The sequence below is a fragment of the Pleuronectes platessa genome, chromosome 16 (genome assembly GCF_947347685.1).
Source record: "Pleuronectes platessa chromosome 16, fPlePla1.1, whole genome shotgun sequence".
NCBI classification, from domain to species: Eukaryota; Metazoa; Chordata; class Actinopteri; order Pleuronectiformes; family Pleuronectidae; genus Pleuronectes; species Pleuronectes platessa.
This window is the reverse complement of record NC_070641.1, coordinates 13,116,613-13,142,067: the sequence shown is the minus strand read 5'-3', so window position 1 is coordinate 13,142,067 and position 25,455 is coordinate 13,116,613. Positions and strand designations below refer to the sequence as shown.

Here is a 25,455-nt window from a genome sequence, read left to right as displayed (position 1 = left end):
AGTAAAAGAAGAAGACATCATTCAGTGGACACATTCAGACACCTCATTGAATGAACGGGCCTTCTAGACAGTGGCTTGCCGGCAGGGGGCGTGCTAGCCCGCGGCACTATGATTGTTACTGCCTATATCGGTTCAGCTCGGAACTAGGAACCAGACACGCGAGAAACTCCGGAGCTATTTAGCGTGACACACAGTGCTGGAGCCATGTGCCACACGTCGTGTCGAGTCCACAGTTGAACAGTTGTCTCCAGGTGTTTGCTGTCATTATGATCGTGGTTTGTTTTTGTAGTACAAATACACTGAGTCGCGTTTAGTGTCACTTTGCTCCTCGTGTCGCGGAAAAAATGGGGAAATCAAAGGTAGGTAAAGGCCTAGGCTAACAGGTTAGCATTAGCTGATCATATTGAAGAGACTGTTGAACAACTGTTCTTAAGTGAAGAAGTGTAGCTTGTGTTAAATAAGTTAAATCATAGTAGAACTGTGTTTGTTGGTGGATGTGTGACAGCGTTAGAAAAGGCGCTTGACATCCGCATTAGCCACATTTCTTTAGCCGAGGCAACGTGCGTTTAAATCACCTTTTCCCTCAAACTCTTACTTTTCAATTCTCTCAGCGTTACTTCAATGTTTTTACGTTCGTGTCATTTGTTCGTGTGTGTTTCTGTCAGACCAAGAACCAGAAGAAATCCCGAGTCGCAGCGAACCATGTGGCCGAGCACACGTACGGAGCTGTGCCCCACTCCTTCGTCTTTCACCGGGGTCAGGTCGGGAAAAACGTGGGTCAGCTCCTCCTGGACGTGCGGAAGGTCCTGGAGCCCTACACCGCCGAGTCTCTGAAGGTATTGCATTACTTTATATTCCACTCATATTTTACATATTTCCTTATATTTAAGTATTGCATGCTACTTGTTATTATTTACTTTTGGCTCTTGTTGCTGTAATATTGGAAATCCCACCATCATGCGACTAAAGGATGCTATTATCACATCCTAGCTGCAGGAAGATTCATCTAAGAACTGCTGCAGTTCTTTTAAATGATACCAGAAAAGTAGAAGTGTGTGTGTGTGTGTGTGGGAGGCAGGCATGGTTTTAAGTTTTGAATGCAAAGCAATGGTTTTCCTGAGAAATGGTATGACACAACAGGAGTTGTAGCCTCAGGTTGTCACAGTCCCATTGCCTGATCTGTTTTCTTCTTTTTTTTATACACCAGGTCAGGAAAAAGAACGTGCTGAAAGATTTTGTGTCCATTGCAGGACCCCTGGGAGTGACACACTTCATGATCTTTAGCAAAACCCCCAGCAGTATCAACATGGTGAGATCCCAACATACTTGAGGACTCGGATCCCCCCCCCACGTTAAGTCTTTAATCTAACAAAGATTTTCTCTCCCCCTCAGAGACTTGCTCGACTTCCCAAAGGCCCCACGCTTCATTTCAGAGTGCTCAAGGTAACTGCTGTTTGAAATCATCAATACAAATTGACACAGGGGCTCAGATGATGAGGATTTAATATATTGACTGTTGAGTGATCTTTTTCAAAGTAAACGTACTGATGCGCCCAAAGTGACTGTCATTTTAAACCGTTTCCTTTTCTCCCCCTGTTTTTAAATACTCTCAAATTATTTTCCCCTCAGTACTCTCTCATCAAAGATGTGATTTCAACTCTGAAGAAGCACCGGATGCACGAGCAGCAGTTCTCGCATCATCCACTACTCATCCTCAATAACTTTGGAACTGATGGCATGCACATTAAACTCATGGCCACCATGTTCCAAAACATGTTTCCTTCCATTAATGTGCACAAGGTATGTTTGGCCCACTGAACCTTTGCATTAGAGAGCATGAGAGGTTTAAAGCCTTGTTGGCATGATGAGAGTATAGTCTTCTGATGTCCCCTGACGATTCATCAAAAGTAAACGCTATCTGACCATTTTAAGGCTTAAATGTTTCTTTACTTTCAAATTTGAGTGTGAATTCAAGTGATAAATGCAGAGTTTCTTTTTTCAGGTAAGCCTCAACAACATCAAGCGATGTGTGCTGCTGAATTACAACCCAGAGACTGAGCAAATAGAGTTTCGGCATTAGTAAGTAAATCTGTTTTGTCATTAATACTAAAGTGGTAGTCATTGATTTTTTTTTTATCCGTGTCTGTAAGAAAAACGTGCATTCAAATGCTAGTTATGTCGCATTATTTCATCATTTTTAAAGGAAAACCCCCCAAAAATAATTTTCATGTAACAAACCCTGAAATGACGCTTGGGCTCAGATGATGACAAATCAGGACTTGACTGTCAAGTGATGTTTGTTCAAAGTAAACGCACTGATGGGCCTCGTGACATTTACTGTAGTTACTGCCATGTATTGATGAGATGTCAAAGTGACCCAGATGATCTTGTTCCCAACCTGCAGCAGCCTGAAGGTCGTCCCTGTCGGCATGAGCCGCGGAGTCAAGAAGCTGATGCAGGAGCGGTGTCCCAACATGAACAAGTTCGAGGACATCAGTGAGCTGCTGATTAAGTAAGTTTCTAGCGATGGTTTAACTCGTATATTCCTCCTGAAGCCACAGGGAACTACATCCCCTCTGCAGCTGCATTATCATCTCCCGAGTTGTTGACATGAAGTTGTGTCTAAACAGTTGTGCTTTTCTCTCAGGGGGGCGAACCTTTCTGAAAGTGAAGCAGAACAAGACGGGGACCACAACATCACAGAGCTGCCGCAGGTCTACTCTGGAAGAGGCAACATGCCATCCCAACAGAGTGCTGTCCGTTTGACCGAGGCGAGTATCCAGAGGGAGTTTGTGTAGAAAACAACGTCAAGATGCTGCTGGGATTGAAGCTGAATTTTTTGTTTTTGTTTTTCCACAGATTGGTCCTCGCATGACTCTGCAGCTGACAAAGATCCAAGAAGGCATGGGAGAAGGAAATGTCCTCTATCATACAATGAGTGAGTCATTTTTTGCATTCAGTCATCTCTCTGCTCGCTGTTCAGGTGTACATGATGAAAAAAAACAGTATGAATTCCATGATCTCTCTCTAAAAGTAAACGCTTACTGATACACCTACTGCTTACTTAATGACATCTTCATCCAGCACGAACTGTTCTTCACCCGATATTTTCTTTGGAACTATGTATTTTACAGTCACCAAAACAGAGGAGGAAATACAGGAGATCCTGAACAGGAAGGAAGCCCAGTTAAAGGAGAAAGCGGATCGGAGGAAGAGACAGGCGCAGAACGTTGCTCAGAAAAAAGAGATGCGAGAAGAGAACAAGTAAGTTGACCCTGAAGAATATTTTAAATCTGCTGTCTGTTATTTTGTTTCACATTTGGCCTGAGTATAATTTGTTTTCATCATTAACAGGAAAAAGAGTCTGGCGGGCATTAAGCGGAAACGCGATGAGGAAGAAGACGACAGTGAGGTGGAGGATCCCGGGAGGCAAGACGGTGCCACAGCTCCTCATGTGTCAGACGACGAGGAGGAGTACTACAGGCAGGCTGTGGGAGAGGAGCCAGATGAAGGTGAGTAATGATGGACTAAAATGTTGGAGCTTGAATCTTGTTTTGATATTATTTAGTTATTTTAATTTTTTTCTGTTTGCAGACATGTTCCCAGCCAAAAAACCGAGGCGGAGACCAGAGCATGGAGCTCCCAGGCAGAGGAGACATGACGGACCATCTAAATCACCAAAGAGAGGTGGTCCAGAAGGCTCGCACAGAGACAACACGGGAAAAGGTTTCAAGAAATTCGGGGACAGGGAGAAACCATTTGGAAACAAAATGAAGCCTGGAGGAAAGGCCTTCGGGGCTAAAAAATTTGGTGACAGAAAAGGTAAATTTGGTGACAGAAAAAGCAAATTTGGTGACAGAGAAGGTAAATTTGGTGACAGAAAAAGCAAATTTGGTGACAGAGAAAGCAAATTTGGTGGAAAGAAGAAATTTGATGGGAAGAAAACGTTCGGAAAGAAAAACATGGACAACTCGTTCAAATCTAAAGGTCAGAAAAGCAAAGATGGCTTCAAGAAGAAAGGTATGGGAGCGAAGCAAGGATTCAAACAGAGGAAGGGAAAAGGTTGAACCAACCTACTTCCCAGACTCGGGACATTGAATGTGTAATTAGTTTGACGCACCAGGTGGCAGCAAATATCCATTTTGCCATCAGTGAAAGTTTGTATTGACAGACTGTATGTTTGTTGCTGAACGTCAGCAGGGGGACAGAAGTGAAGATTAAAGTTGTATATTTTCACACTGTATGAAATAATATTGAAAATGTACTTGTTCAATAAATTGTTTAAAATATATCTTTTTGACTTTGTGGAGGAAAAGGAACCCGGCAAAATGAAGGTTGCACATCGAGTTGGATGATAATAAGACAACCAATAATAGGACTAATGATGAAACTATTAACAGTAAGTGATTGTGTTTGCAGAGCAGGGTCATGGGGGCAGTAGCGGATCGGCATCACATATCCAGACTGCAGCAAGATTGTAAAGCATGATGGGACTGCTGAGTTATAGTAACATGCACCAATGGGATATGAAAAGGAGACGAGCATCATCAGTGTTTGCTCAAGAGCATCAGAACCTGGGGACGGTCAAAGACAAACCTGAGCCAGCCCTCAACACAAACTTAATCCAAAAACTTTTCTGTCTAGAAGTAATATGAGTAGAGATGAAGGGGAAAAAAGGTTCAAATCAGTGATTGTGTCTCTGAATTAAAGAATGAAATTAAAACTAGATCCTTTGATAAAATGCATATATTCAGAGGAAATAATATGAAATGACTGGGTAATGAACTACTCCAGCTCTTCTCTCTGATTTTGACTATGCAGCGGTTGACGAACATTCAGGATAGCAGGTCTGAACTGTTATAACTACAGTCTATACAATTACTTTTTCTGTTGGTTGACTTAAAATCCGTGGGAAAAGATTTCCAACAAAATGCATAAAATGATTGTGATTACACAGAAATGGGGTAAAATCCGATACGCGTTTATATTTTGGTAGTTCATAATATATACTTTAGGTAGAATGGCACTCAGTCGAGCGCAGAGGAGGCCGAGACAAAGATTTTTCAAAGTAAAGCCCAACATTTTTTAAAGATACTTTGAAAAGTATCTTAATCTAAACAGTAAATATGTTTGATTTTCAGTTTGACGGTAGTCAGAGAGGTCTTGAAAACAGGCATATCAGTCTCTCTCTGAACTTATTGAGTTAAGTGTTTTTAAAGTACTTTGAAGTATCCAGAAATGATCTATTCCACAGTGAAAATGTTGGCTTTACTCTGAAAAATCTCTTAATCTATACAGTAAATATGTTTTATATTCAGTATGTAGGTAGTCAGAGAGGTCCTGTACACAGGCATATCAGTCTATCTTGAATTATTGATCGAAGTGTTTTTACAGTACTTTGAAATATCCTGAAATTAGCTACTTGAAGCAAAAAATGTGTGACTTATTTTGTATAATCTCTAAACTGATACTGTCAAAATGCTATTCATAAAAATGAGACGTGAGACGATATATACTTCTTGTGAATATAATCCAATCCATTTCCTTTTCAATTAAGCATTTTGTATATGCTCCATGTCAACAGTTTATTTTGAAAAAACGCTTTGGATGCGTTGACCATAAATGTCAGTATATGAGTGCAGTAGAACTTCTGTGTTTGCTGATTTGACCTCAGAGACGCGAGTGTCGGCTGGCTTGACAGCAGTTGTGTTTCAGACGTCTGACTGAGATGCTGTTGCAACACTGCCTGATCTTTATCACCAGTGTGGTTTCAAATGCACGGGTGTCACAGTTTTGCTTCTTCAAATTGCGAAACTCTTGCAGAGCTTAAGAGGAACTTCCATGTTCATGCTCACATCTCTCTGCTGTGGTGTTTTTGTCACACCTTTTCTAACTTCGGAGATGAACACTTGGGTTTCTCCTTCACGACACAGTGCACTGCAAAATCTGCCTTTCAGTAAGTAGAAATTGACATTTTATAATTGTTGAATAATTTCATTCCAGATCAAGTCTTCTAACTTCCTATAAGGAAACATACAAATCATATGAGCGATTATTAAACTTCTGTCAAAATACTTCCATTTCTAGATGTATGACAACTTAATAAACTCCAGCACGAGAGCAAGATGGTGGGCAATTTCACCGACTGTCATCGGTTTCAAGTAGACCTGCTGCCCTGGTTGTACGGGGTTGAGTTCATCGTGGCCCTGACAGGAAACCTCTTTGCCCTGTCGCTGCTGGTGGTCAGAGAGAGAAGGAACTGGCACAGCGGCGTTGTCTTGTCTTGCAACCTGGCCATCAGCGACCTGCTCTACATCCTCACCCTGCCTCTGCTGATTGTCTACTACGCAACGGGGAAACACTGGATGTTTGGTCAAGCCGCATGTAAGATCGAGAGGTTCCTCTTCAACTGCAACCTCTACGTGAGCATCTTCTTCATCATGGCAATAAGTGTGAACCGGTGCATTGCCCTCATGTTTCCCTTCTTCACCCGTTCCTACGTGCTGCCTGCCCACGCCAAAGCCGCCAGTGTGGTCATCTGGGTGGTCGTGGGAGTCATTTCCTGCCCTGTGTTGAAATTTGCCACCAGAAATGAGTACAATAACAAGACTCTGTGTGTGTCCGTTGGTTATCAGAATCCTGCAGATAAAATCCCTCACTTCAATTACAAAGTATTTCTGGCTGTGTTTGGGTGCCTCGTTCCCTTTGTGGTGACTTTCACTTCTTACTGTCTGGTGATTTCGGTGGTGTGGAAAAGTGTCAGTATAACAACACTGGAAAAACGCAAGGTCGCTCTGTTGGTCGGAGCGGTGGTTGTGCTGTATGCTGTTTCCTTTGTGCCGTACCACGTCTTTCAGACCTGGAACCTGTATCTGAGAATAGACAAACCCACCGACACTAGGTGCTGGGTTTTCAACATGTACCAAGTGTCCAAGGCCCTGGCGACCCTGAACATGTGCCTGCACCCAGTCCTTTACATGGCATTGTTTGACAGTATAAGAGTAGCATGTTGTGGGAAGAGCTTGGAGGAGGACTTCCGCGCTGTGGCCAGAGAGTAAAGCTGCCTGATGGCTTTTCTGTGATAAACGGCCTTCTTTTATTTTCAAATGTAATAACGTTTCCACAGGAATTATTTCCACAGGATATCTCACTTTTGAAGACATCGATCTTTGCCATATTATTTTGTCTGTATTATCAACTCTGACACATAACAATCTGTAATAAAAAATCTTTGTTGCTATAATGTGCTAATTTCCATTTCATAAATCTTTGATTATCATCTTCCTCATGCACTTCCTGTCTTACCCAGTATATTCTTAGATAATGAAAAAAAAGGGGATGTAAGATAAGTTGATTTTAATATATTTAAGAGGCCAAAAGTCGGGGCAAGTATTTGGCCATGAACAACAACAAAACTAGAATGTGAAAAGTATTGTGCAATTAATTATTTTAAATTTCAATCATATTTCTCCCTGAATAGTGAAGTGTGTTATTAAGCCAACATAATCATTCAAAGTTTTGTTTTTCAGAGGTTGAAAAAGGAAAAAAAGGAAAATTCCTCGCTATAAATAAATCTCACTAACTATTTCCCCTCGTTTTTTATGATGGTGAACTCAACATATTTCATTTGCTGGTCGGACCGATAATTAATCAATCAAAAACTGTCAGATGTATTGATTGATTGGAGGAGAGGATAGAGGATAATTATTGTTTCATCACCACATAAAACTAATATAATAAAATGCTTTTTTAAAAACAAAACAAGAGCGACATAATGTACGACTCTTATTGTGAAGCTGGATGTTAAACAGAAATCTCTACTTTTATTGCGAAGTTAAAGTACCGGAAGCCCCCGCTCACTTCCTGCGCTCTTTCCGGTCGTGAAGCTAAGCTAGCCGAGAGGATGCCGTCGATGGAATACGACGAGTGAGTGTTATCACAAACGTTTTAATCATAACGGCTGCCACCGGACCACAGATCTAAATGTTCATTTCCCCCTCTCTCCCTCAGCTCCAAGCCCAGCTGGGCGGACCAAGTCGAGGAGGAAGGAGATGAAGGTAACGCGCTGGTTAGCTTTGTTAGCCGCTGTTAGCTACTGTTACAGTCCGGAGCCCAAAGGAGGAGGCCGGCGAGGCGGCTTCGACTTCCACGTGGCTGCCCAGCATTAACCTCCATCTTGGATACACTCACCATCAGATGTTTTCATTATCAACTTAATAAAGACGTTAGACTGACTGACATTCACCGATGATTCTTCGATCTACCGGGTGATCGGCCTGTGGACAGTGGCGCAGGCTGTCACCCAGTAACAGGCAGCTAGCGAGCCTAGCGCTAGCATGCTATCTATAGTCCTGGCTTTTGTTGGATTTAAAGTGAATGTGATCGATCTTGTAGTTGGAAATTGAAATGTATCTTGACACTGATCCATTTCAGTAGTATGTACAAGTTAGAGAGTGGAGACTACATAGAGTAACTTTAAACTCGTGTCAGATCTGAGTCCTGTTAAACATGTTCCCTGTTGATCACACGGTCATATCTGGTGCAACAACATCTGCATATGTTCATTTGTGAATCAGCTCAACCCAAAGGGAAGAGATGAGGAGAGACATCGTCTCGCTTGTCTAACATCTGGCTGAACTTGATGCTCCTTTCACAGGCACACTACCACCTCCCAAGGAAGTCATCAAGGGAAACATTAAAACCACCACCGACTACAAAATAGACGAAGAGGAGGGAAAGAAGTTCAAGGTAAATGGAACACATTTGTTTTATTTGTTATATCTGCCGATGTTAATCAGGGTTTGTTTGTGTAGGACAACGTTACATGGCTGCAGCGTCAACAAGATGGTGTAAGATTGTATGGTAGATACACTTTTGCAATGAGATTGTGGTACAGAGGTGTTTATTAGCGTATCTATCACATTTCCGTAGTCTAGTGGTAACTAACATAATGCAGTTATGATTGTTGATTTACATTCTAATATCCTGTGTGATTGGACTTGGAAAAGCAGCAGATTATATGCTCATTGGTTATTATGCAACCGGTTCTCTGCCCCTCCTTGAAGTAGAGTTTATTTTCTAGCTTTAAAATAAATTTGCAATGTTCATAAGATTTTCTCTCACTAGAGTTTTGATAAACCGAATGCATCATGACATTTGTTTTAATTGGCATCACAGTTTGTTTGTAAGGGTGATAAGTATTTGTCCATTTTGACCACAGTAAAACAAATAAGTATTTGCTGTCGTTATCTTTTAGATTGTGCGGACCTTCAAGATCGAGACTAGAAAAGCCTCAAAAGCTGTGGCCCGCAGAAAGGTGGGTTCCCGAACTGAGCGTAGTTGAAACTGAAGTCACTTGGAAATACACACGACTCTGGCTGAGGTCAGCTGGTGATGTATGTGCTTGTTCTCTCATTTCAGAACTGGAAGAAATTCGGTACCTCCGAGTTTGATTCACCTGGTCCTAATGTGGCCACCACCACAGTCAGTGACGATGTCTATATGACGTTCCTCTCCAGCAAGGAGGTGAGGATGCAATGTGGGCTCATGGGTTTCGTCCTGCTGCTTACTGCTGTGCCAACAAACGCGTAGTTTATTCTGTAATTTACTGTGTCTGAGTACAATGTCTTGAAACTTGCAGGACTTGAACGCCACAGACCAAGAGGAGGATCCCATGAACAAACTGAAGGGACAGAAGATTGTGTCTTGTCGAATCTGTAAAGGTGACCATTGGACCACCCGCTGTCCGTACAAGGACACCCTGGGCCCCATGCAGAAGGAGTTGGCTGATCAACTTGGGCTTTCCACCTCAGACCCGACCAAGCCTCCTGGATCCGGTACCATAGACTTTACTTTTTGAAAATTTGATTTGCTTTTTTGTGTTCTGCGGTTAAGACTTTTTTTATGAATGCGCTCTGTTTCCCTCTGTGGAACCGACAGAACCAGAGCCTGCACAGCCGTCGCTGGGGAGTAAGACCGGGAAGTATGTCCCCCCGAGCCTGAGGGATGGAGGCACGAGAAGAGGGGAGTCGATGCAGCCTAACCGCAGAGGTGGGGGTAATTATTGTTCCAAATTTAACCACACACCCACACCATACTTAATCATTACACAGGAGCAGGTTATTGCTTATAGGTAACTACTGTGTATTCCCCGCCAGCTGATGACAATGCCACCATCCGTGTGACCAATCTGTCTGAGGACACCCGTGAGACTGACTTGCAGGAGCTTTTCAGGCCATTTGGCTCCATCTCCAGGATTTATCTGGCCAAGGACAAGAATACTGGACAGTCGAAGGTCAGTGTGCATGTTAAGAATGCAAAAACGTGCACTTTTAATGTTAAAAGGAGAAGGACACCAAGATGAGATGAGTTTTAAATGCATCAAGTTTAGGGAGTTTTTTTTCCCCCATTGCAATTGGCAATGAAAATAAACATTGTCCAGCTCTCTGATCCATCAACTGCTTTGCTTCCCGCAGGGCTTTGCCTTCATCAGTTTCCATCGTCGGGAGGATGCAGCCAGGGCTATTGCAGGAGTGTCAGGATTTGGATATGATCATCTTATTCTCAATGTTGAATGGGCCAAGTAAGTTCATTTTCAGTTTTGTCAAGTAACTGTAAGTCTGTTATTTATTCTTGCTGCTAACCTTTAGCTTCTCTTTGCAGGCCGTCCAACAACTAAGGAATCTGGCCGAATATATTCCGAGATGAAGCCAGATTTGATTGTTGTGGTAAAATGTGGCTGTTACCAAAAGAGAATAAAGAGTAGTTGTGATCACAATTTATTGGTTATTTTGCTCATTTCCAACTTTTGCTCAGACTACAACTCTGTTATGAACTTGAAGCCAGAATCAAAAGCACAGCATTTCCTGTCAAGATATTAGTGGAAGATGAGCGTTCCAATCAAACCACTTATGTGCTAGTTTTCATATGCTGCGCTGAGCATGAGTTGATTTTATGCAGTGTTATGATTTTTAGCACTTTCTTCTGAGAAAATTGATACACTGAATTGCATTTAACAGTTTAATCTGAGGCCAATTCTTCGAAATCTAGTATTTACGTAGAGTCTTGTAGGGATTGCAAGGTTTTGTTTGACAAATCGTACTTGTCTCACCGTACAGTGAAGTTATAAGGGTCTTTACACAAACATGTTAAAAACCCTGATTTGATCACAGAAAAGAAACATATTAGATTAGCTTGTCTCTAAAGATTGCATTTAATGACTGATTCAAATCAGACATTTGACAAAGTACATGGTATTTTTGACAAGTCGGGTCGTATTAACACCAATCAGTGCCAACAGCACCATGCACTTGCTAGGGAACTTGAAGAAAACACAATCTCCTGTGGGGGCTTGCGTAAGTCAGTCACCTGTGAAGACCAGCATCATTTACCCCTTAACCAACGTGGAGAAATGATGATAAAAATTAAATATAAAAAAATTTAATATGGAAAAAAAAGAAACTGCGCACGCCCATTGCGCAGGAGTTACGTGCAGTTTTTTTTTTTTATTTAAATTTTTCCCTGTTTTAATTTTAAATTTACATAGTGTAAGATATTTTGCAATTAATAGGAGATATCCTGCCAATGTTAAGAGTTCAGTATATAGCCAGCTTGATAATGGGAAAGAGTGGGATTGAACCCGGGTCCTTCTTGTTGGAGATCATACACTCTACCGACTTGGCCATTCCGCCTGATGGTTGCCATTAGAAACTAGGCACATGAAGAATCCAAACACTTCAGAGAAAATATTTTCTACTTTACTACATATATTTGACAGCCCTACTTAAGTTACTTTTATATTTTTGGCTTTTAGATACTGGATGATTTAACATACCTTAAAAACCTATTGTTAGAGAATAACCCAGTACTTTTCCAACCTTGTATTCGGATGCCTTACAAGAATCAAAGTCTGCTGTGATGTCCTGAGGCTGCCCCCTGCTGGCTGCTGGGTTCCTCTGCTGCTCTAGCTTGGTTTGATTAAATAAAAAAAATCTTTAATATCCTTCAAGGGCAATTTGATCTACAAAAAGCAATCAGTGAACAACAAAAATAATCCAATATATACAATGTAAATTAAACAATATAAAAACCCTATAGACTGAGTAGCAGGGGGAAATTAGCTTTTGATAAGTCGACCAACAGAAAATTACCAGTCAACTACTTAGATATTCTCAAAACATTTCATTCTTTTAATTTCCAGTTGTGATTCTAATAATTATTAATGTTGGTGACATTTCCTTGATAAATGGGTGGAGGTTTTATTACCTCTGCTAAGGAGGTTATGTTTCATCTCCGATTTGTCAGTCAACATGTTTATGTAATAATGTTCTTTTGCGTTCGTTCATGCACAACACTGGCCTTTGATGATGCAGGTCCAGCCACTGAAGCAGGATGTCAGCAGCAGCCTTAAGAGCATCCAACAGTCAATGGTTCCTGGCAAGCTAAAGGTTTGCCCTTTTAACCTGACTGAAGTAGCCACTAACAGTTGACAACATGAAGAGAATGTGGTTAGGAGTCCATGATGTCTGAGCAGCATCTGCCTGTTGGAACACTGCGTCCTCGAGCTGCCTAGGTCAAGTCTCGTAGTTTAAATGCACCAAAACCAGGCGGAGATCCCCTCAGAGTTGTTCTACCACCATCGAGAACAGGACGGAAGCAGACACCAAAAGTTGCACCTCAACGAGCAATAGCAGCACAATATTGTCGACCACGTTCATATTTGAAAACCCCAAATTTAATCCAAGAATTGTACATTAGATTAATCCCATTCAGTTTGTCTACAAGGATTTGAGATGATCGCATTTTATGACAGCTTCAAAGCAGACATTTCACAGGGTTCATGGTATTTTTTCCTGCCACTGTTGGACTGAACATGGCTGAGAGGAACCAAGTTATCACTTCCACTTAATTAAAATCACACAAGCATTAGATTTCATAAGAGCTTTATTTGAAATATTACATATAAAAACTACATACAATTTAATCCATGTTAGGTGATCATTACCCAACCACATGATCAAAAGCACATTTTAAAACATTGAAAGGGCACTGAACAGAATGCCAACGGTGGCCACTTAGTGACAGATAAAAGCCATCTTATTTAAAAGAAATCATTGCCCGACACAACAGCATCAGGATTTGTGGAACTGATTCTTGCTGGAAGTTGACAAGGGACTAATCAGTGACCTCCATCTTCTCCTGTTTAATATTCTCTGGGGAGGGAAATAAATATACATTTGTACAAGGATTTCTAAATATTTAAATGGCGACTTCATCAGGAATAACAAACAAATATAATTGAGAGAGACATTAGTTACCCTTTGCATGTTCTTCCTTCATTCTCTCCAGGACACACTTCTTAAGCTCCAGGCCCAAGGCCCTGGAGAGGGGAGGGGGCACAGCATTTCCAACCTAGGACACAGCAGCAAAAAGCCTCATATTAGTCATTTCAAATATTTTTAAACTTTGAAATAATCACTTTACAAATAGCTTCCATTGCATTCCCAGTGGTACATATTTTTACCAACAAAACTGACAAATTATACATCTTGGGCTGTATGACACTTAAGTTTCAATTAAGTTATGGAAGAAGTCATGGTTTTACCTGTCTGTGTTTATCCAGGATGTTTCCAAAGAAGCGGTAGGTGTCGGGGAATCCCTGAGAGCGAGCACATTCCCTCACACTAACCACTCGGTGCTGCTCAGCATGCAGAACACGGCCCTGGAATTATGATAGGAAATCGGTTACAGGCCTTAAGAAAAAAAAGACAGCTATTAATTTGTCTTTAGAATGAATTTATTTTCTGGGATGGCAGAATTTTAGCCAGCGGATCTTTCTTACAAAATCCAGTGTGCATGCGAGTTAATCCTCTTCAATGTAAATGAGATGAGGGCTGTTTTCATAGTATGGTACAAGGACTGGGCTCTAAACGCATCTGTTGGCTTTATTCACACTCATTTTCAAAAAGCTGATGTACCTGCTTGCCCATAGGTTCAGGGTTGGTAACAGTTGTGCTGAAGAAGCCATCCCACTCCAGTCTCCCGTAGAGTCCAGCCCAGTGATTGTGACGGTTACCAGTGTGGGGCAGACACCAGGGGATCAGAGTGTTAAACTGCCTGTCTGCAGGGTCACATGGCGTCCCTACACAATGCAGAAACGTAAATTAGAAATGCCTCAACTCAGGGAATTGTAAGCTTTATAAAGCCCTCAAGTCAAGTAAAAAAAACAAAAGAAAAAACTAAACCTGCGTACCTCCTGAACAAGCACAGACACCTCTGAGTGCGCCAGTGCTGCTGCGCCCATTTTTTTTATCAGGGTGGGAGAAGCGCAGTTTCTTGGTCATGGTTCCGTCTTTCAGCCGAACTTCAATGTTGGGCAGATCCCTCCAGTCAGAGCCTGGAGCCAAGGGGATGTGACGCATCCGAGCCTCAACCAGAGCACTCATGTCCTGTGAACAAAGATGCACCTTTTGTAATCAAGTGTCATTTTTTTCATATAGGGGAAGATATACTACAGGACAAATACATTATGTTAATGCAACTCCAAAATTGAGACAGCTCACCTTGCAGATATGATCTTTGAGGATAGGCTGATACTGTGTTCCTCTGATCTGCCTCTGGAACCAAGACTGAGGTTCTCCATTGTAGGAAATCTCCAGTGCATTTGCACCGTTGCGAATCTCTGGCAGGTCAGACATGGTGTCACGGACAGTGATGGTTCTGTAGATTCCTCCATTACCTCTGTGGTCAGACAGAGAAATTTAGTCTAATGACATGTCAAACCTCGGTATTGTTTGATCCATTTAAGATGAACAATTACAAATCAATAGAATGCTTTAACATTACCGTGTGGTATTACTGAAGTATTTCTTTTCATCCACCACTACGCTCAGAGAGCAAGCTCTGGGAGCAAACACATGCAGTGGCTCGGGATAGCGAGGCAGCTTCTCTCCAGGAGCCACAGCAATGATGATGGCCCTGCGACGGGTCTGAGCGACACCATACTGACCAGCCTGTTGAGGAAGGAAGCACCGAGGTCAAATCTACTAAACAACCAACATGCTCAGTCATAGAAATACTGGCATGCATTACTCTTTTGCTCATGTGGTAAAGAAATGAGACAACCTTATTTTCATCCGACACCCTCACCTTTTAAATTATCCAAGAAGACGTGCAATTTAACAACTATTCGGCAAAGTTTTAGTTTTCCCCTTTTTCTCCTAAGTTAAAACTATCTGGTTCAATTTGATGTTGTGAATCTGGACACCCTTGTAGCCACGTGCCTCCTCAAAGAGCACAGTTTTGAATCATTATTTCCTCCCAGCTAGAAATACAATAATCAGTTTAGTTAGACTCACCTGAAGGACACCAAAGGTGCACTGGTAACCCATGCGCACAAGACAGCGCAGTGTCAGCTTTAGGATCATGGATTTTTTGAACGACACAAAGTTCCTCACATTCTCAAGCAGGAAAAACTTGGGTCTGTAGTAATCACAGTAACTGCAACAAGGAAAAAAGGATTTGAATGTGCACCAAGGGATCATATGGACAATACAAGCATAATATCTGAGCAAAAATGATAATTTGCTCCAAGACACTGACCTGAGATAGGAGACTACAAGCGAGTTCTTGAATTTGGAATAAGTGCGAGAGTTGAAGCGGTTCATCCCACTGAACCCTTGACAGGGAGGTCCTCCACACAGCATCTCCACATCACCCTTCTGAGGCAGCTTCTGGCCCAGGGAATTCGTCTTCTCTCCAGACATGACCAACTTCAGCAAGACGTTGCAGTCCTCAGTGAAAACTGTGGTGCCAGGGTTGTTGAGCCTGAAGGCCTGTGCTGCAGGCTCCCACATCTCAATGGCCCACAGTGTCTCGGAGATACCTGAAGATAATCCACAATCACATTTTCACCACCACACTGAAAAGAAAATCTGCAGCTACTTATATGAATTTCATTAGTAAAACAGAACAAGCATTTACCAGCCTGGTGGAAGCCTTCAGAGAGTCCACCACAACCAGAGAACACATCAAGTGTGCGATATTTAGACAATTTAGGTGCCTGTGGCTCATTCTGAGAGTCCTGCTGTTCCTGAGCAGCTGATGATGATTTTCCTTTGCCTTTACCTTGTAGAGATTAGGAACATTGGTTTAAAATTCTATTGAGCAAAATAAAGATTTATACATTTATGTATTCATCTCAATTCCTTTACCTTTCCCTTTACCCTTTCCTTTGCCTTTTTGCACAGCTGAGCGAGCGTGATTCGGAGGGTCTTCAAAACCTTTAGATTTTGCATTATAGGCCTATGAGAGGGGAATACGTATAAGATCAAATGCACACACTCTATAAAGCATATGATCAATCCTTACTTTCACAATAATTTATTATCGTGCCAAAGTTGAGACTTATTAAGTATTATGAACTTTGTGCAGATATTTCAAACAATTTTTTTTTAGCAGTGTGCAAAGATATGCTTCTTTTTGAATTGTCCATTATTGATTTGATCAGCAGATTTCGCCGTAACAAACTGTACCTCCAGGAAGTAGAAGCGGTCAGGTCCACCACTGGAATAGTCCTGGACAGACTCATTCAGGTCTTCTGAATATTCTACCTGACAGCGGCCGAGCACCTCGGCCATGCTGACAGTAACTTCTTCATCACTCCAGTACAGCTGATTGATATCTGTGTGGTAACTGGATTTGACGCCTTTGTGAGTGTTCTCGGGCCTGGGAGATGAGATAAAAGCCAGTTAATAACAAACAGCGAGGAGTTAAGAGTAAACCTTGAAAGACAACCACTCCTCAAACCTGTAGAACTTGTAAATTCGCAGTTTGACCTCAGACGTGTCAGATTTTCCGTTGCTACGCCTGTGACAGAAGATCTCCTTGATGCGCCCGATGCGGAAGGGCTCTGGAGCATCCTGGTTTGAGCCCTTGATGTAGTCAGAGGACTTCCTGTAATACTCTGGGTACAAGTCCTCATCCACATCCTCTTTTCTGTGGGAGCGCTTCACTGGACTAGCTGGTTTAACACTGAGGGCCAGGAACAGAGGCAGTGGGTCCCATTAACATTTTTATCATAAATGTTTTGGTACATATATATTTGTAAATCACTTTAGTCACCTGAAATGAAAAGTCTCAGAAGGCAAATAGACGCCATCTCCCACCCTAAACTGCTCCCCCTTAAAGGAGGCCAGCGCAAACAGAGCCTTAGAGTCGCTTGCTTCATTCCCAAGGGGCTCAAAAGCGCGAGGACATTCCCGTTCGGCTCTCTCTTTACTCCTTTCACAGCTGCTACAGAATCTTTAAGAAACAAGCGCATACCCACAGGGTCAGAATAACACAACAGATCATTGCAATAAAAATAAAAAGGCATGGTGCTTACCTGAACTTGCAGTCTGACGGAGTGGTAGTGGGAGGGGTCTCAAAACGTGCATAATCTGTGTCGTACCAAAACTGATAGAAAAAGCTCTTTCCGTCATCGTCAATCACCTTGATTTCCTTATCCATGCCACCCTAAAAAAAACACAACAGTGGGATGAAGAAATATGATCACTTAAATGAAATCAACCTGCTGTCAAGATAACTTACCTCCATAAACCAATTGTCAGATGGGGGCTTATACATGATGTTCACTTTGCCTTGGACATAATTGAGCTGCATGTCTTCACACTCATCCACAAGGACGAGCTCCAATGGATCAGAAGACTCTCCCAGCACTGTCTGAGTCCCACGAAGGAACCAGTGGGCGTGGAACATTTTTCCACTGCCGTCCTCCCACAGGGATGTGATCCTGAGAATGAAATACTCATTAAGATCATACCAAACCACTAACAAAATGTCATCAGGGAATGAGTCTTAAAAATGACCCACCTCGCCAGATACAGAGGGGTGGATGGATCCTCAGATGAAACGGAGACACAGTCTCCCACCTCCAGCACTTCATCGTTCACAGAGAACTTCTTGTAGTATTTCTTCTTTCCCTCAGTCTGAAGAGGGTTGGAGAAATACTTCATATACATTCAATGCTGGACAGGAAAAGTACATTTCAACAAGCAAGAGGGGAAAAAAAAGAAATACCTGAACAGATTCTCCAATCCAGGTCAGTTTGCACTGACTCTGCTTCTTTCTCTTAGCCTGAGAAACCTTTTTGGGCTTCTCCACCGGAACATCTTCCTCTTCAATGGTCTCATCGTCTTCAGCCTCCTTCACTGCAAGGTTTGGGCACCTAAACAGAGGCATGCAAAAAAGGAATTAACAAGGTGAACTTAAAGAGGCCAGGGCAAGATCTTGCAGATGTGGCTTTAAAATTAGATTTGAAACGTTCTATTCTTTTGCAACTCCTGCAGCAAAAGTGGGAAATAGCTGTATGTACAAACGCATTTTAAGTGCAATATATATTTTGGCCATATTGTAATGGTTACATTTTTTAGACATGCTCACCTCCTCTGCTTGCAAGCCTGCTTGCTTTTGCCACCTCCTCCAAATTTGATCATGTCCTTGCAAGCTAAACACTTGCCACAATCAGGAGACTGGCAAACCTGCAGGTAGAAAAGAAGTATTAATTTTGTCTCCTTACCAAAGAGAGATGAAAGAAATTGTACATCACACTAACTAAATGTTGAAATCGAGCTCCATTATAAAGCAGCGGGGTTTCCCTTTGGGCCAATTACCTCACAGACACCACAGCGCTGTCTTTTGGCTCCATTTTCTTTGTCATTCTGCTCTATTTGGTCAGAGAAGAAGGTATCAAAGATTTGGGAGACCAGCTCGGTGGTAGTCGCCTTCGTCGGCCCCTTGCTGTCCTTCTCTATCTTTGTTGGGTGACGAATGGCCTGTCTTCTGGCAGCTCTCCTGTCAGCATAAAGTTTGTGTTCAGAGGGGAGGAAAAACGTGGAGTATATGTCGAGCGATGGCCTTAGGAAGTCCCTGGTCTTCAACACACCACAGCATCAGGCCATGCAACATATGAAACGAGCAAACCAAAACCAAACAGACAGGATGTACAAGGCAGAGTTCCCGTTAGATGCCACTGGCCAACGAATGTTTTCCAAACACTCTGTCCTGCAGAGAAAACGAGTAAGGAAGATAAATAAATAGAAGAGCGAACTATCAGTTTTCCTTCATCATCCAAGAATAAGCTTGGATGTTATGGCTCCTTTAAAATGATGCTCAGTTATTCTCACCAACCACTGAACTCTAACTTCTATTTTAAAATACTGTTTTGTTCCTCACTGAATTACACTTAGGAGCTTCTATATACTGTATTTAGTGCAATTAACACATGACTTAATGCATTAAGCTCAAGAATATACACAGGATCAGTTAGCACTAACATCTTCACAGCTAATTTTTCAAAAAGAAAGTAGTAAAATGTTCTTAAGATTAGTCCATTTTACTCCATGACAGTATACATCAAGGTTTTTTAGATTTGAATTCTACCAGTCAAAATAATCAGGGACACTTGTCCATCCACACACGCTGGTGTTACGCATGGCCAGAATTTTAATTTAGCATTAAAACCTTTTATAAAACAGCAAAAACAGTTCTAGCGTGAACTCTGGTATAATTCTGTTCGTAAAAGCGTCTAAATGCTCCACACTAACACACCACCATACAAGCTACGGATGCATTCATAACAAGGCCTACCTACCAGTACAGCAGCATGCTGCATTAGGAAATGCCAAAGGATTGTTAGATATCGGGGAGATCAAAAGAAAGGAGCAGAAACAGGAATACAAGCAAAAATAAAATTGGAAAACTTTTGCTAGGGAATATGCTGCGGCTACAAATCTGCAAGGGTGAAAACAGCTTTCACTGAAGTTAGATACACAGCACGGACGATGCTTAAGTTTGATTTCATTAATTATATTGTGATGGTTGCAATAAACTGGATCTCAGCTGAGTCTGCTGAATGATAAGAAAATAAACCATTAGCTAAAAATTCTCTTTTTGACGTACCTCTTTCCGAGAGTGACTCCAGCCAGCTTGATCAGGTCTCTCATACACGGTGTGACAATGATTGGCTGCTCATCAGGGTCGCCAGCCTCATCGTAGCTCTCCACCTGTTCCACCACAAACTGAGCGTGCCGCAGCAGAGTGTCCTCAGTGAAGCAGTTGAAGTTCAGCCCTGCGGGAGGCACGGTTGTCTGAGGGCCGCAGGAGGAGAAGATGATCAGTAACCTGGTTCTGTGATGCAGTAACATGAGCTACGTTCTCTGGCAAAGTTTGATTATGACTGTTAATACTTAAGCAAGGAAATACCTAACATAAAATACCAGTCTTTGTTCTCAATTGCTAATTGGGTAAAAATGTGTCATCGATGATGTTCGTCATTTGTACTTCGGATATTGACCAAATATAGATTTTTTGATTCATAACTGAATTGAATAATTAACATCACTTGTCGACAGTTACAAATTAGTATGTTCACCCTTAATACGAAAGGCCTGATGTTGACACATTTTTTAAAAGGAAAACAAAACTCCTCAATAAGCACATTTGAATGGCCCAGATTTATGATGTTGGGTTTACTCCAGTCACACAGGACCTCACCTCAATCTTGTTCAGAAGGTCTTCATAACTAGTGTCAGGATTCTTCTGGAGGAATTCCACAACTATCTTGCTCATGTAGATCTTCTCCTGCATCAGTGCAAAGATTGGCCCGTACTCCTCACTTGGATGCATTAGGATGTAATCAGCAAAAGCTGGATAACAAAGATATGAACATCTACCATTAGTACATCATGAATGAAGAGAAGCTAAATTTAGAGCAGAAATCTAAAACGTTGGCTACCTGTAGTGAATCCAATTAAAGCCTTTTCTCCTCCATCGAAACCAGTGATCCACCAAGCATTGACGGGTCCAAGCTTCTTTGCAGGGACACCACCTGTGAAGGAAGAAAAACGTATTCACCGTTATAGGTTCTAGAAGAACAAAATGTTTGGATTCTTGAAATATGCATTTTCATACCATCCAAGCAAGGGTTGTCATCATAAATTGGTTTAACAACACAGCTAAAGTAGAGCTCTACATTCTTCTCAATCAGTCCAGCGTCAAATGGACAAAGGTGGCCACGCTTATCATACACACTGCAACACAAAACAAAGTATTACTTTAACTGACAAACCACAGACTTTACAATCTAATGAAATTGAAGAAAGTAAAATTTGCTGCACTAAACTAGGTCAACAATCAATTACCTGAAGTTTGTAATCTTGTGCTGTGGCAGATCATCATAACTCTCAAATCCATCCTCATTCGAATCAAACAAGGAGAGCCGCTCATCTGTTAACATCTCTGGTTCATCCAGCTGAGGACACAATAATTGTTTTAGTTCTCAGTACAGGTAATATTTAAAAAAAATCCTCTTGAATGACTTTAAAATGGATATTTCTCACCGCAGTATCAGGATCTCCTTGAAAAAACTTAAGATCTGAATCATCCAAGTATTGTCTGCAGTCTGGGCATTTTGGTGGTGGTGTCTAAAATAATAATAAATAAGGTTAACATTATAAAGCTCTTTTCCTGCTTACCAAAATGTTTGCAGCTATGACAGCTGTAGGAGCAAATGTACCTTTGCAGCAGTTACTGTCTTGACAATCTCGCTCTTTGATTCTTCTGGAGCAGTTCTGCATAAAGTATGAAGTGTTAGAAAATGCATCTGTAGGAGGCTACATTAACATCAGTAATGTTCAGAGGAGAAAATACTTACTTTTCATTAGTGTCCACTTTGAGACGTTTCTCCTCCCGAGTCTAGCGTTGAAAGAATGTGCAGTGTTAAAAAAAAAAAGAAAAAAAAAAAAAGAGATTTGCACAAACTCTTCATGTTTAAAAAAACACAGAAACATAAAAGTGATTTTACCTCCTCAACATCTTCTTCCTGCTTCAGCTCATTTTGCCCATTAGGAGATTCTCCATTCAAATCCTCGGACTTGCGCTTTTGACTGCAAGACAGATTTACTTTGAAACATAATGTTTGAAAGAGTTTCTTTAATTTCAAAAAATGTGAATGAGAATGTATAAAGCACAAAACCAAACTTATACGCACACTTTAGAGAACATTGACAAGATGCTTGGCTGTTTTCCAGCATTTCTTGTAACCCTTGCGCTGGCAGGAGACTCTACAAAGAAAAGAAAAAAATTATATATCATTGTTTTAAACCAAATAAAATGCAATTTTTCTTTTAAAAATAAAAACTCACTTTTGGCATCAGAGTTTGCCTTGCTCCTGCGTCCACCTTTCCCTTTAGAAGCAGTTGGTGACTTGACCTCCTCCTCATCCTCCTGAACATCCATTGTAACATCTTCACCATCCTCATCTTTGTGGGAACCGTTAGTGAAACCATTTGTCTTCTCCTTCTGATCCACGCCATCATCATGCGACTCATTTCCAAGCTTGAGCTCTTTTCCAAGCAAGGCCTTTACTTTAGAGATGTAAACATCCTGAGGAAAGTACAACATAAATCACATCATAGGTGAAACAATGAGTGGGAAAGGTTCTGGGATTGGTAATGATTGAGATATCTGAAAAAGTGACCAACCATTGAGATCTCTGAACTTTTCCTTTTCTCCTCCAGGCTGCTCAGCTGGTCCTGAGCATCAACATTGAGGAAGTCATGCACCAACTTGAGCTTCTCTTTGACGTGTTCCTAAAACAGCATTTTAAGAAAAAGCCCAAAAATAAACTACCAAAAAACACTTTCTTGGATGGTGTATTTGGATAAGAATAGTTAAGAACTGTAAACTCAGAATTAAGATTTTAGGCCTTGTATGGTCCGGCTCCTGCCTTTAACTGCAATGTGCTAACCCCATATGATTCTGATCTCTGCTCAAGAACCACCAGCAGGGCCTTATACCAATTGTCGCAAAATTGTGAGAGTAAATGCGACGAGCGTTTGCTGTTTAAGCCCCTCAGCTGTGAAACTCCCTGTCAGGAGATCTCAAGAAGGCTAACTCAGTACTTTCTTTAAAATCTCTTAGGACTCACATTTATTATAAGGCATACTCTTAAGTATAGATAAGGCTGAAACTATACTGGCAACATCTGTTTAATTGTTATATCATTCATTGTTTTATTGCACATTGTAAGGGGATATATATATATATATAAAATTGAGAATATATGACTTGATTTTTGAGTGTTATGTTCATAATTATCCTTAGGTTGACTATAGAAAAACTGATGTATTCCGCACACTTTGGGAAGTAGTAGCATTTGTGATGTTAAATTCAAATAGGCTTTATGACATGCATGGAATCCATGGAGCAGCACCTGGCGTTGCACAGTTCATCTTTGCTATAAAGAGTTTCGACTTCACATTGTTATTGAACATGACAACATTATAGACTTGAGATAAGTGAAATCCATTGGTGTGGTGAGCTTCCCTTTAGTGAATCTGCAGCCACGTTCAATGGACTCTAAGGACAGTATTAACAGATCGTGGGCAGCTGAAGCAACACTAGTGGGGGGGGAAGGCTTGGAGTCTCTGAGGTGCTCAACCCACCTCGTCTGAACCCGCATCCTCATCCAGCACCTGCAGCCTGCGAACAAAGAACACGTCAAAACAACGTTAGCGAATCTGCAGCAGAGGAAGAGGAAGAATCCCCATGGAGAGAACACCACCCCCCCCCCCCCCCCGCGAGTCCCGTTAATCTCAGTGTGACAGCGAGCTAGCAGGGAACACAGGGAGCGAAACTTCCTGAGTGGCGCCAAATCTCTCACGCTGCTCCATCCATTGACAGGCTACGAGATGCTAGCTGGCTAACGTTACAGAGAGAAGGAAGGGGGGGGGGGGGGCGAACGGTGTTTGCGGTATCGGCCAACGGCGAGCTAACGCTAGCCGCAGCTGCTAAGCACGGACAAAAGGTAACATGACAAGAGGAAGAGAGCCGCGTTGTTCAGCCGCCACTGCAGCTGTCATTAGCGCCGCCGCCTCGGAACCGAGACGACGGTCGCGCATTCATATGCTACATCACCGAGGCGAGCGAGTGTTGTTAGCATCCAGGCGTTCTCTGACGTTACCTTGTCCTGACATCCTCTGGCAGCGACAGGGAGGTCCTGGCCGGCATGGTTCGCAGCTGGCTTAAAACTTTAAAACGAGAGGTTTAAAAACGGCGTTAAAATTGCGTTAGGATCCGCAAGTGTTGACGGCAGCGCAGCTCCACCGTGACAGTCAGTCTCGTGCTGGCTCCCGCAATGGATGCTATATACAGTTCGGGCGCGCGGGCCCGTTTTTCGCGCGGAAACCCGGGTGTCGTGGACGGTACCACTGCACTCGTCCGTGGGGGTAGTCACTTCCACTGTGGGACGCGGCAAGTCCCTCGAGAGCGTGTTGCTTGCGTTGTGAACACGCATTTCTCATACAACCCCTCATATATCGAACTCGACGCGGTTGTGTTATTTAAAATGCATGATTTCCTTGAAATGGCAGATTATCATTACCCCTGTCACCCCTGCTGTTCGCCAGATGTTGTAAACTGCGCAACCGGAAGCTGTACGAGTATTGTTTACTAATGAGTACAATTAAATACGTTTTGTCTTGTCCACTTACAACTGTGCACTTCTGGACCTTTTTAGCTATAAAATACATAACTCCGTCGAAGCCAAGGAGTTCACAGGAAGGAACAGAATGGAGGAAGTCCTTTTTTAAGACAGATTAGATCACACATGTATGAATGACACCTTGTTTACAATGGGGAAGAGGGACGGTGCCAGATGTAGTAATTTTTGGGTTGAATACTGAACATGTCGTTTTCCACTGTATGTTTCTGTATGAGGCAGAAAGACAAAGCTGGAGGATAGAGGATAAAGTCCAGAAAGTTGGACGGGAGTGTGATCTGAAGTTGGTTTGGTAGACAGAGGGAGAGGGATCAAGATGCATCATGTTATTTATTTAAAAGACACAGGGCTAATGGGTGGAGTTTGAGGAAATCTATGAAAGATCCAGTGTGTAAGATTTAGGTGAAAGGGTTCTATTGGCAGAAATTTCATAAAAAACAGTCAGATTGATGTTTTCACTAGTGTGATTCATCCAAATTGTACGCTTGTGGTTTTCTTTACCCTAGAATGGGCCCTTTATATTTATATACTTTATATTTATATTTACATTGAGATTGGATCCTCTCTACTGTTGTTAATAACAGTAGGAAGGTTTCCACAGGTTCTCTTTCAAGTTTAGAAGGGGATGGTGAGGTGAGTACAGACTATTGTACAGTAGGTGGTGGTATACACCTTAAGCTGTTGGCGATCAGCCAGTAGATCTATAGAAGACGAAGACTATTACAGCTGAATAAACAGTGGGACCATAGACTGTATAGAAAGAAACAAAAATTGGTTTATTTCAGTATTTCATTTATTTTATAAGAAGGAAATGCAATTACAAAACATTTGTATGTACCAACGTTATTGTTACAGATTGTGCCAGTTTAACACAGGCATCTTAATAGTGGGACCAT

General features: G+C 41.9%; 3 protein-coding genes across 4 annotated transcripts; 2 read left to right on the top strand and 1 right to left on the bottom strand.

Moving 5' to 3' along the window:
- Nucleotides 1–143: 143 nt before the first annotated feature.
- On the top strand, nucleotides 144–7,243 carry LOC128459093 (suppressor of SWI4 1 homolog). Its single transcript, XM_053444204.1, has 13 exons — nucleotides 144–359; nucleotides 666–836; nucleotides 1,208–1,309; nucleotides 1,393–1,443; nucleotides 1,630–1,800; nucleotides 2,003–2,079; nucleotides 2,405–2,512; nucleotides 2,648–2,771; nucleotides 2,860–2,938; nucleotides 3,135–3,264; nucleotides 3,355–3,512; nucleotides 3,595–4,062; nucleotides 6,106–7,243. Exons 1-13 carry the CDS (start codon nucleotides 345–347, stop codon nucleotides 7,056–7,058), a joined length of 2,607 nt encoding a protein of 868 aa, XP_053300179.1. The 5' UTR covers nucleotides 144–344; the 3' UTR covers nucleotides 7,059–7,243.
- Nucleotides 7,244–7,814: 571 nt separating this feature from the next.
- eif3g (eukaryotic translation initiation factor 3, subunit G) lies at nucleotides 7,815–10,777 on the top strand. Of its 2 annotated transcripts, none has more exons than XM_053442691.1 (10): nucleotides 7,815–7,926; nucleotides 8,011–8,057; nucleotides 8,657–8,748; nucleotides 9,257–9,316; nucleotides 9,421–9,525; nucleotides 9,641–9,836; nucleotides 9,940–10,050; nucleotides 10,158–10,294; nucleotides 10,476–10,582; nucleotides 10,663–10,777. In XM_053442691.1, exons 1-10 carry the CDS (start codon nucleotides 7,904–7,906, stop codon nucleotides 10,676–10,678), a joined length of 894 nt encoding a protein of 297 aa, XP_053298666.1. In that variant the 5' UTR covers nucleotides 7,815–7,903; the 3' UTR covers nucleotides 10,679–10,777. The 2 variants fall into 2 exon arrangements, with proteins under 2 accessions (XP_053298666.1, XP_053298665.1); XM_053442690.1 differs by having other exon boundaries at nucleotides 9,940–10,056.
- Nucleotides 10,778–12,924: 2,147 nt separating this feature from the next.
- Nucleotides 12,925–24,205, bottom strand: dnmt1 (DNA (cytosine-5-)-methyltransferase 1). The gene is made up of 34 exons (XM_053444026.1): nucleotides 24,023–24,205; nucleotides 23,505–23,541; nucleotides 22,542–22,649; nucleotides 22,203–22,443; nucleotides 22,049–22,121; nucleotides 21,863–21,944; nucleotides 21,713–21,753; nucleotides 21,575–21,629; nucleotides 21,399–21,482; nucleotides 21,201–21,310; nucleotides 20,971–21,089; nucleotides 20,795–20,887; nucleotides 20,554–20,705; nucleotides 19,960–20,147; nucleotides 18,672–18,852; nucleotides 18,442–18,539; nucleotides 18,079–18,226; nucleotides 17,872–17,987; nucleotides 17,590–17,791; nucleotides 17,384–17,514; nucleotides 17,122–17,301; nucleotides 16,807–17,031; nucleotides 16,533–16,725; nucleotides 16,212–16,302; nucleotides 15,982–16,125; nucleotides 15,601–15,883; nucleotides 15,357–15,498; nucleotides 14,845–15,011; nucleotides 14,562–14,739; nucleotides 14,252–14,447; nucleotides 13,977–14,140; nucleotides 13,604–13,720; nucleotides 13,317–13,410; nucleotides 12,925–13,211 (listed from the first exon to the last, which is right to left on the bottom strand). Exons 1-34 carry the CDS (start codon nucleotides 24,067–24,069, stop codon nucleotides 13,174–13,176), a joined length of 4,518 nt encoding a protein of 1,505 aa, XP_053300001.1. The 5' UTR covers nucleotides 24,070–24,205; the 3' UTR covers nucleotides 12,925–13,173.
- Nucleotides 24,206–25,455: the final 1,250 nt, after the last annotated feature.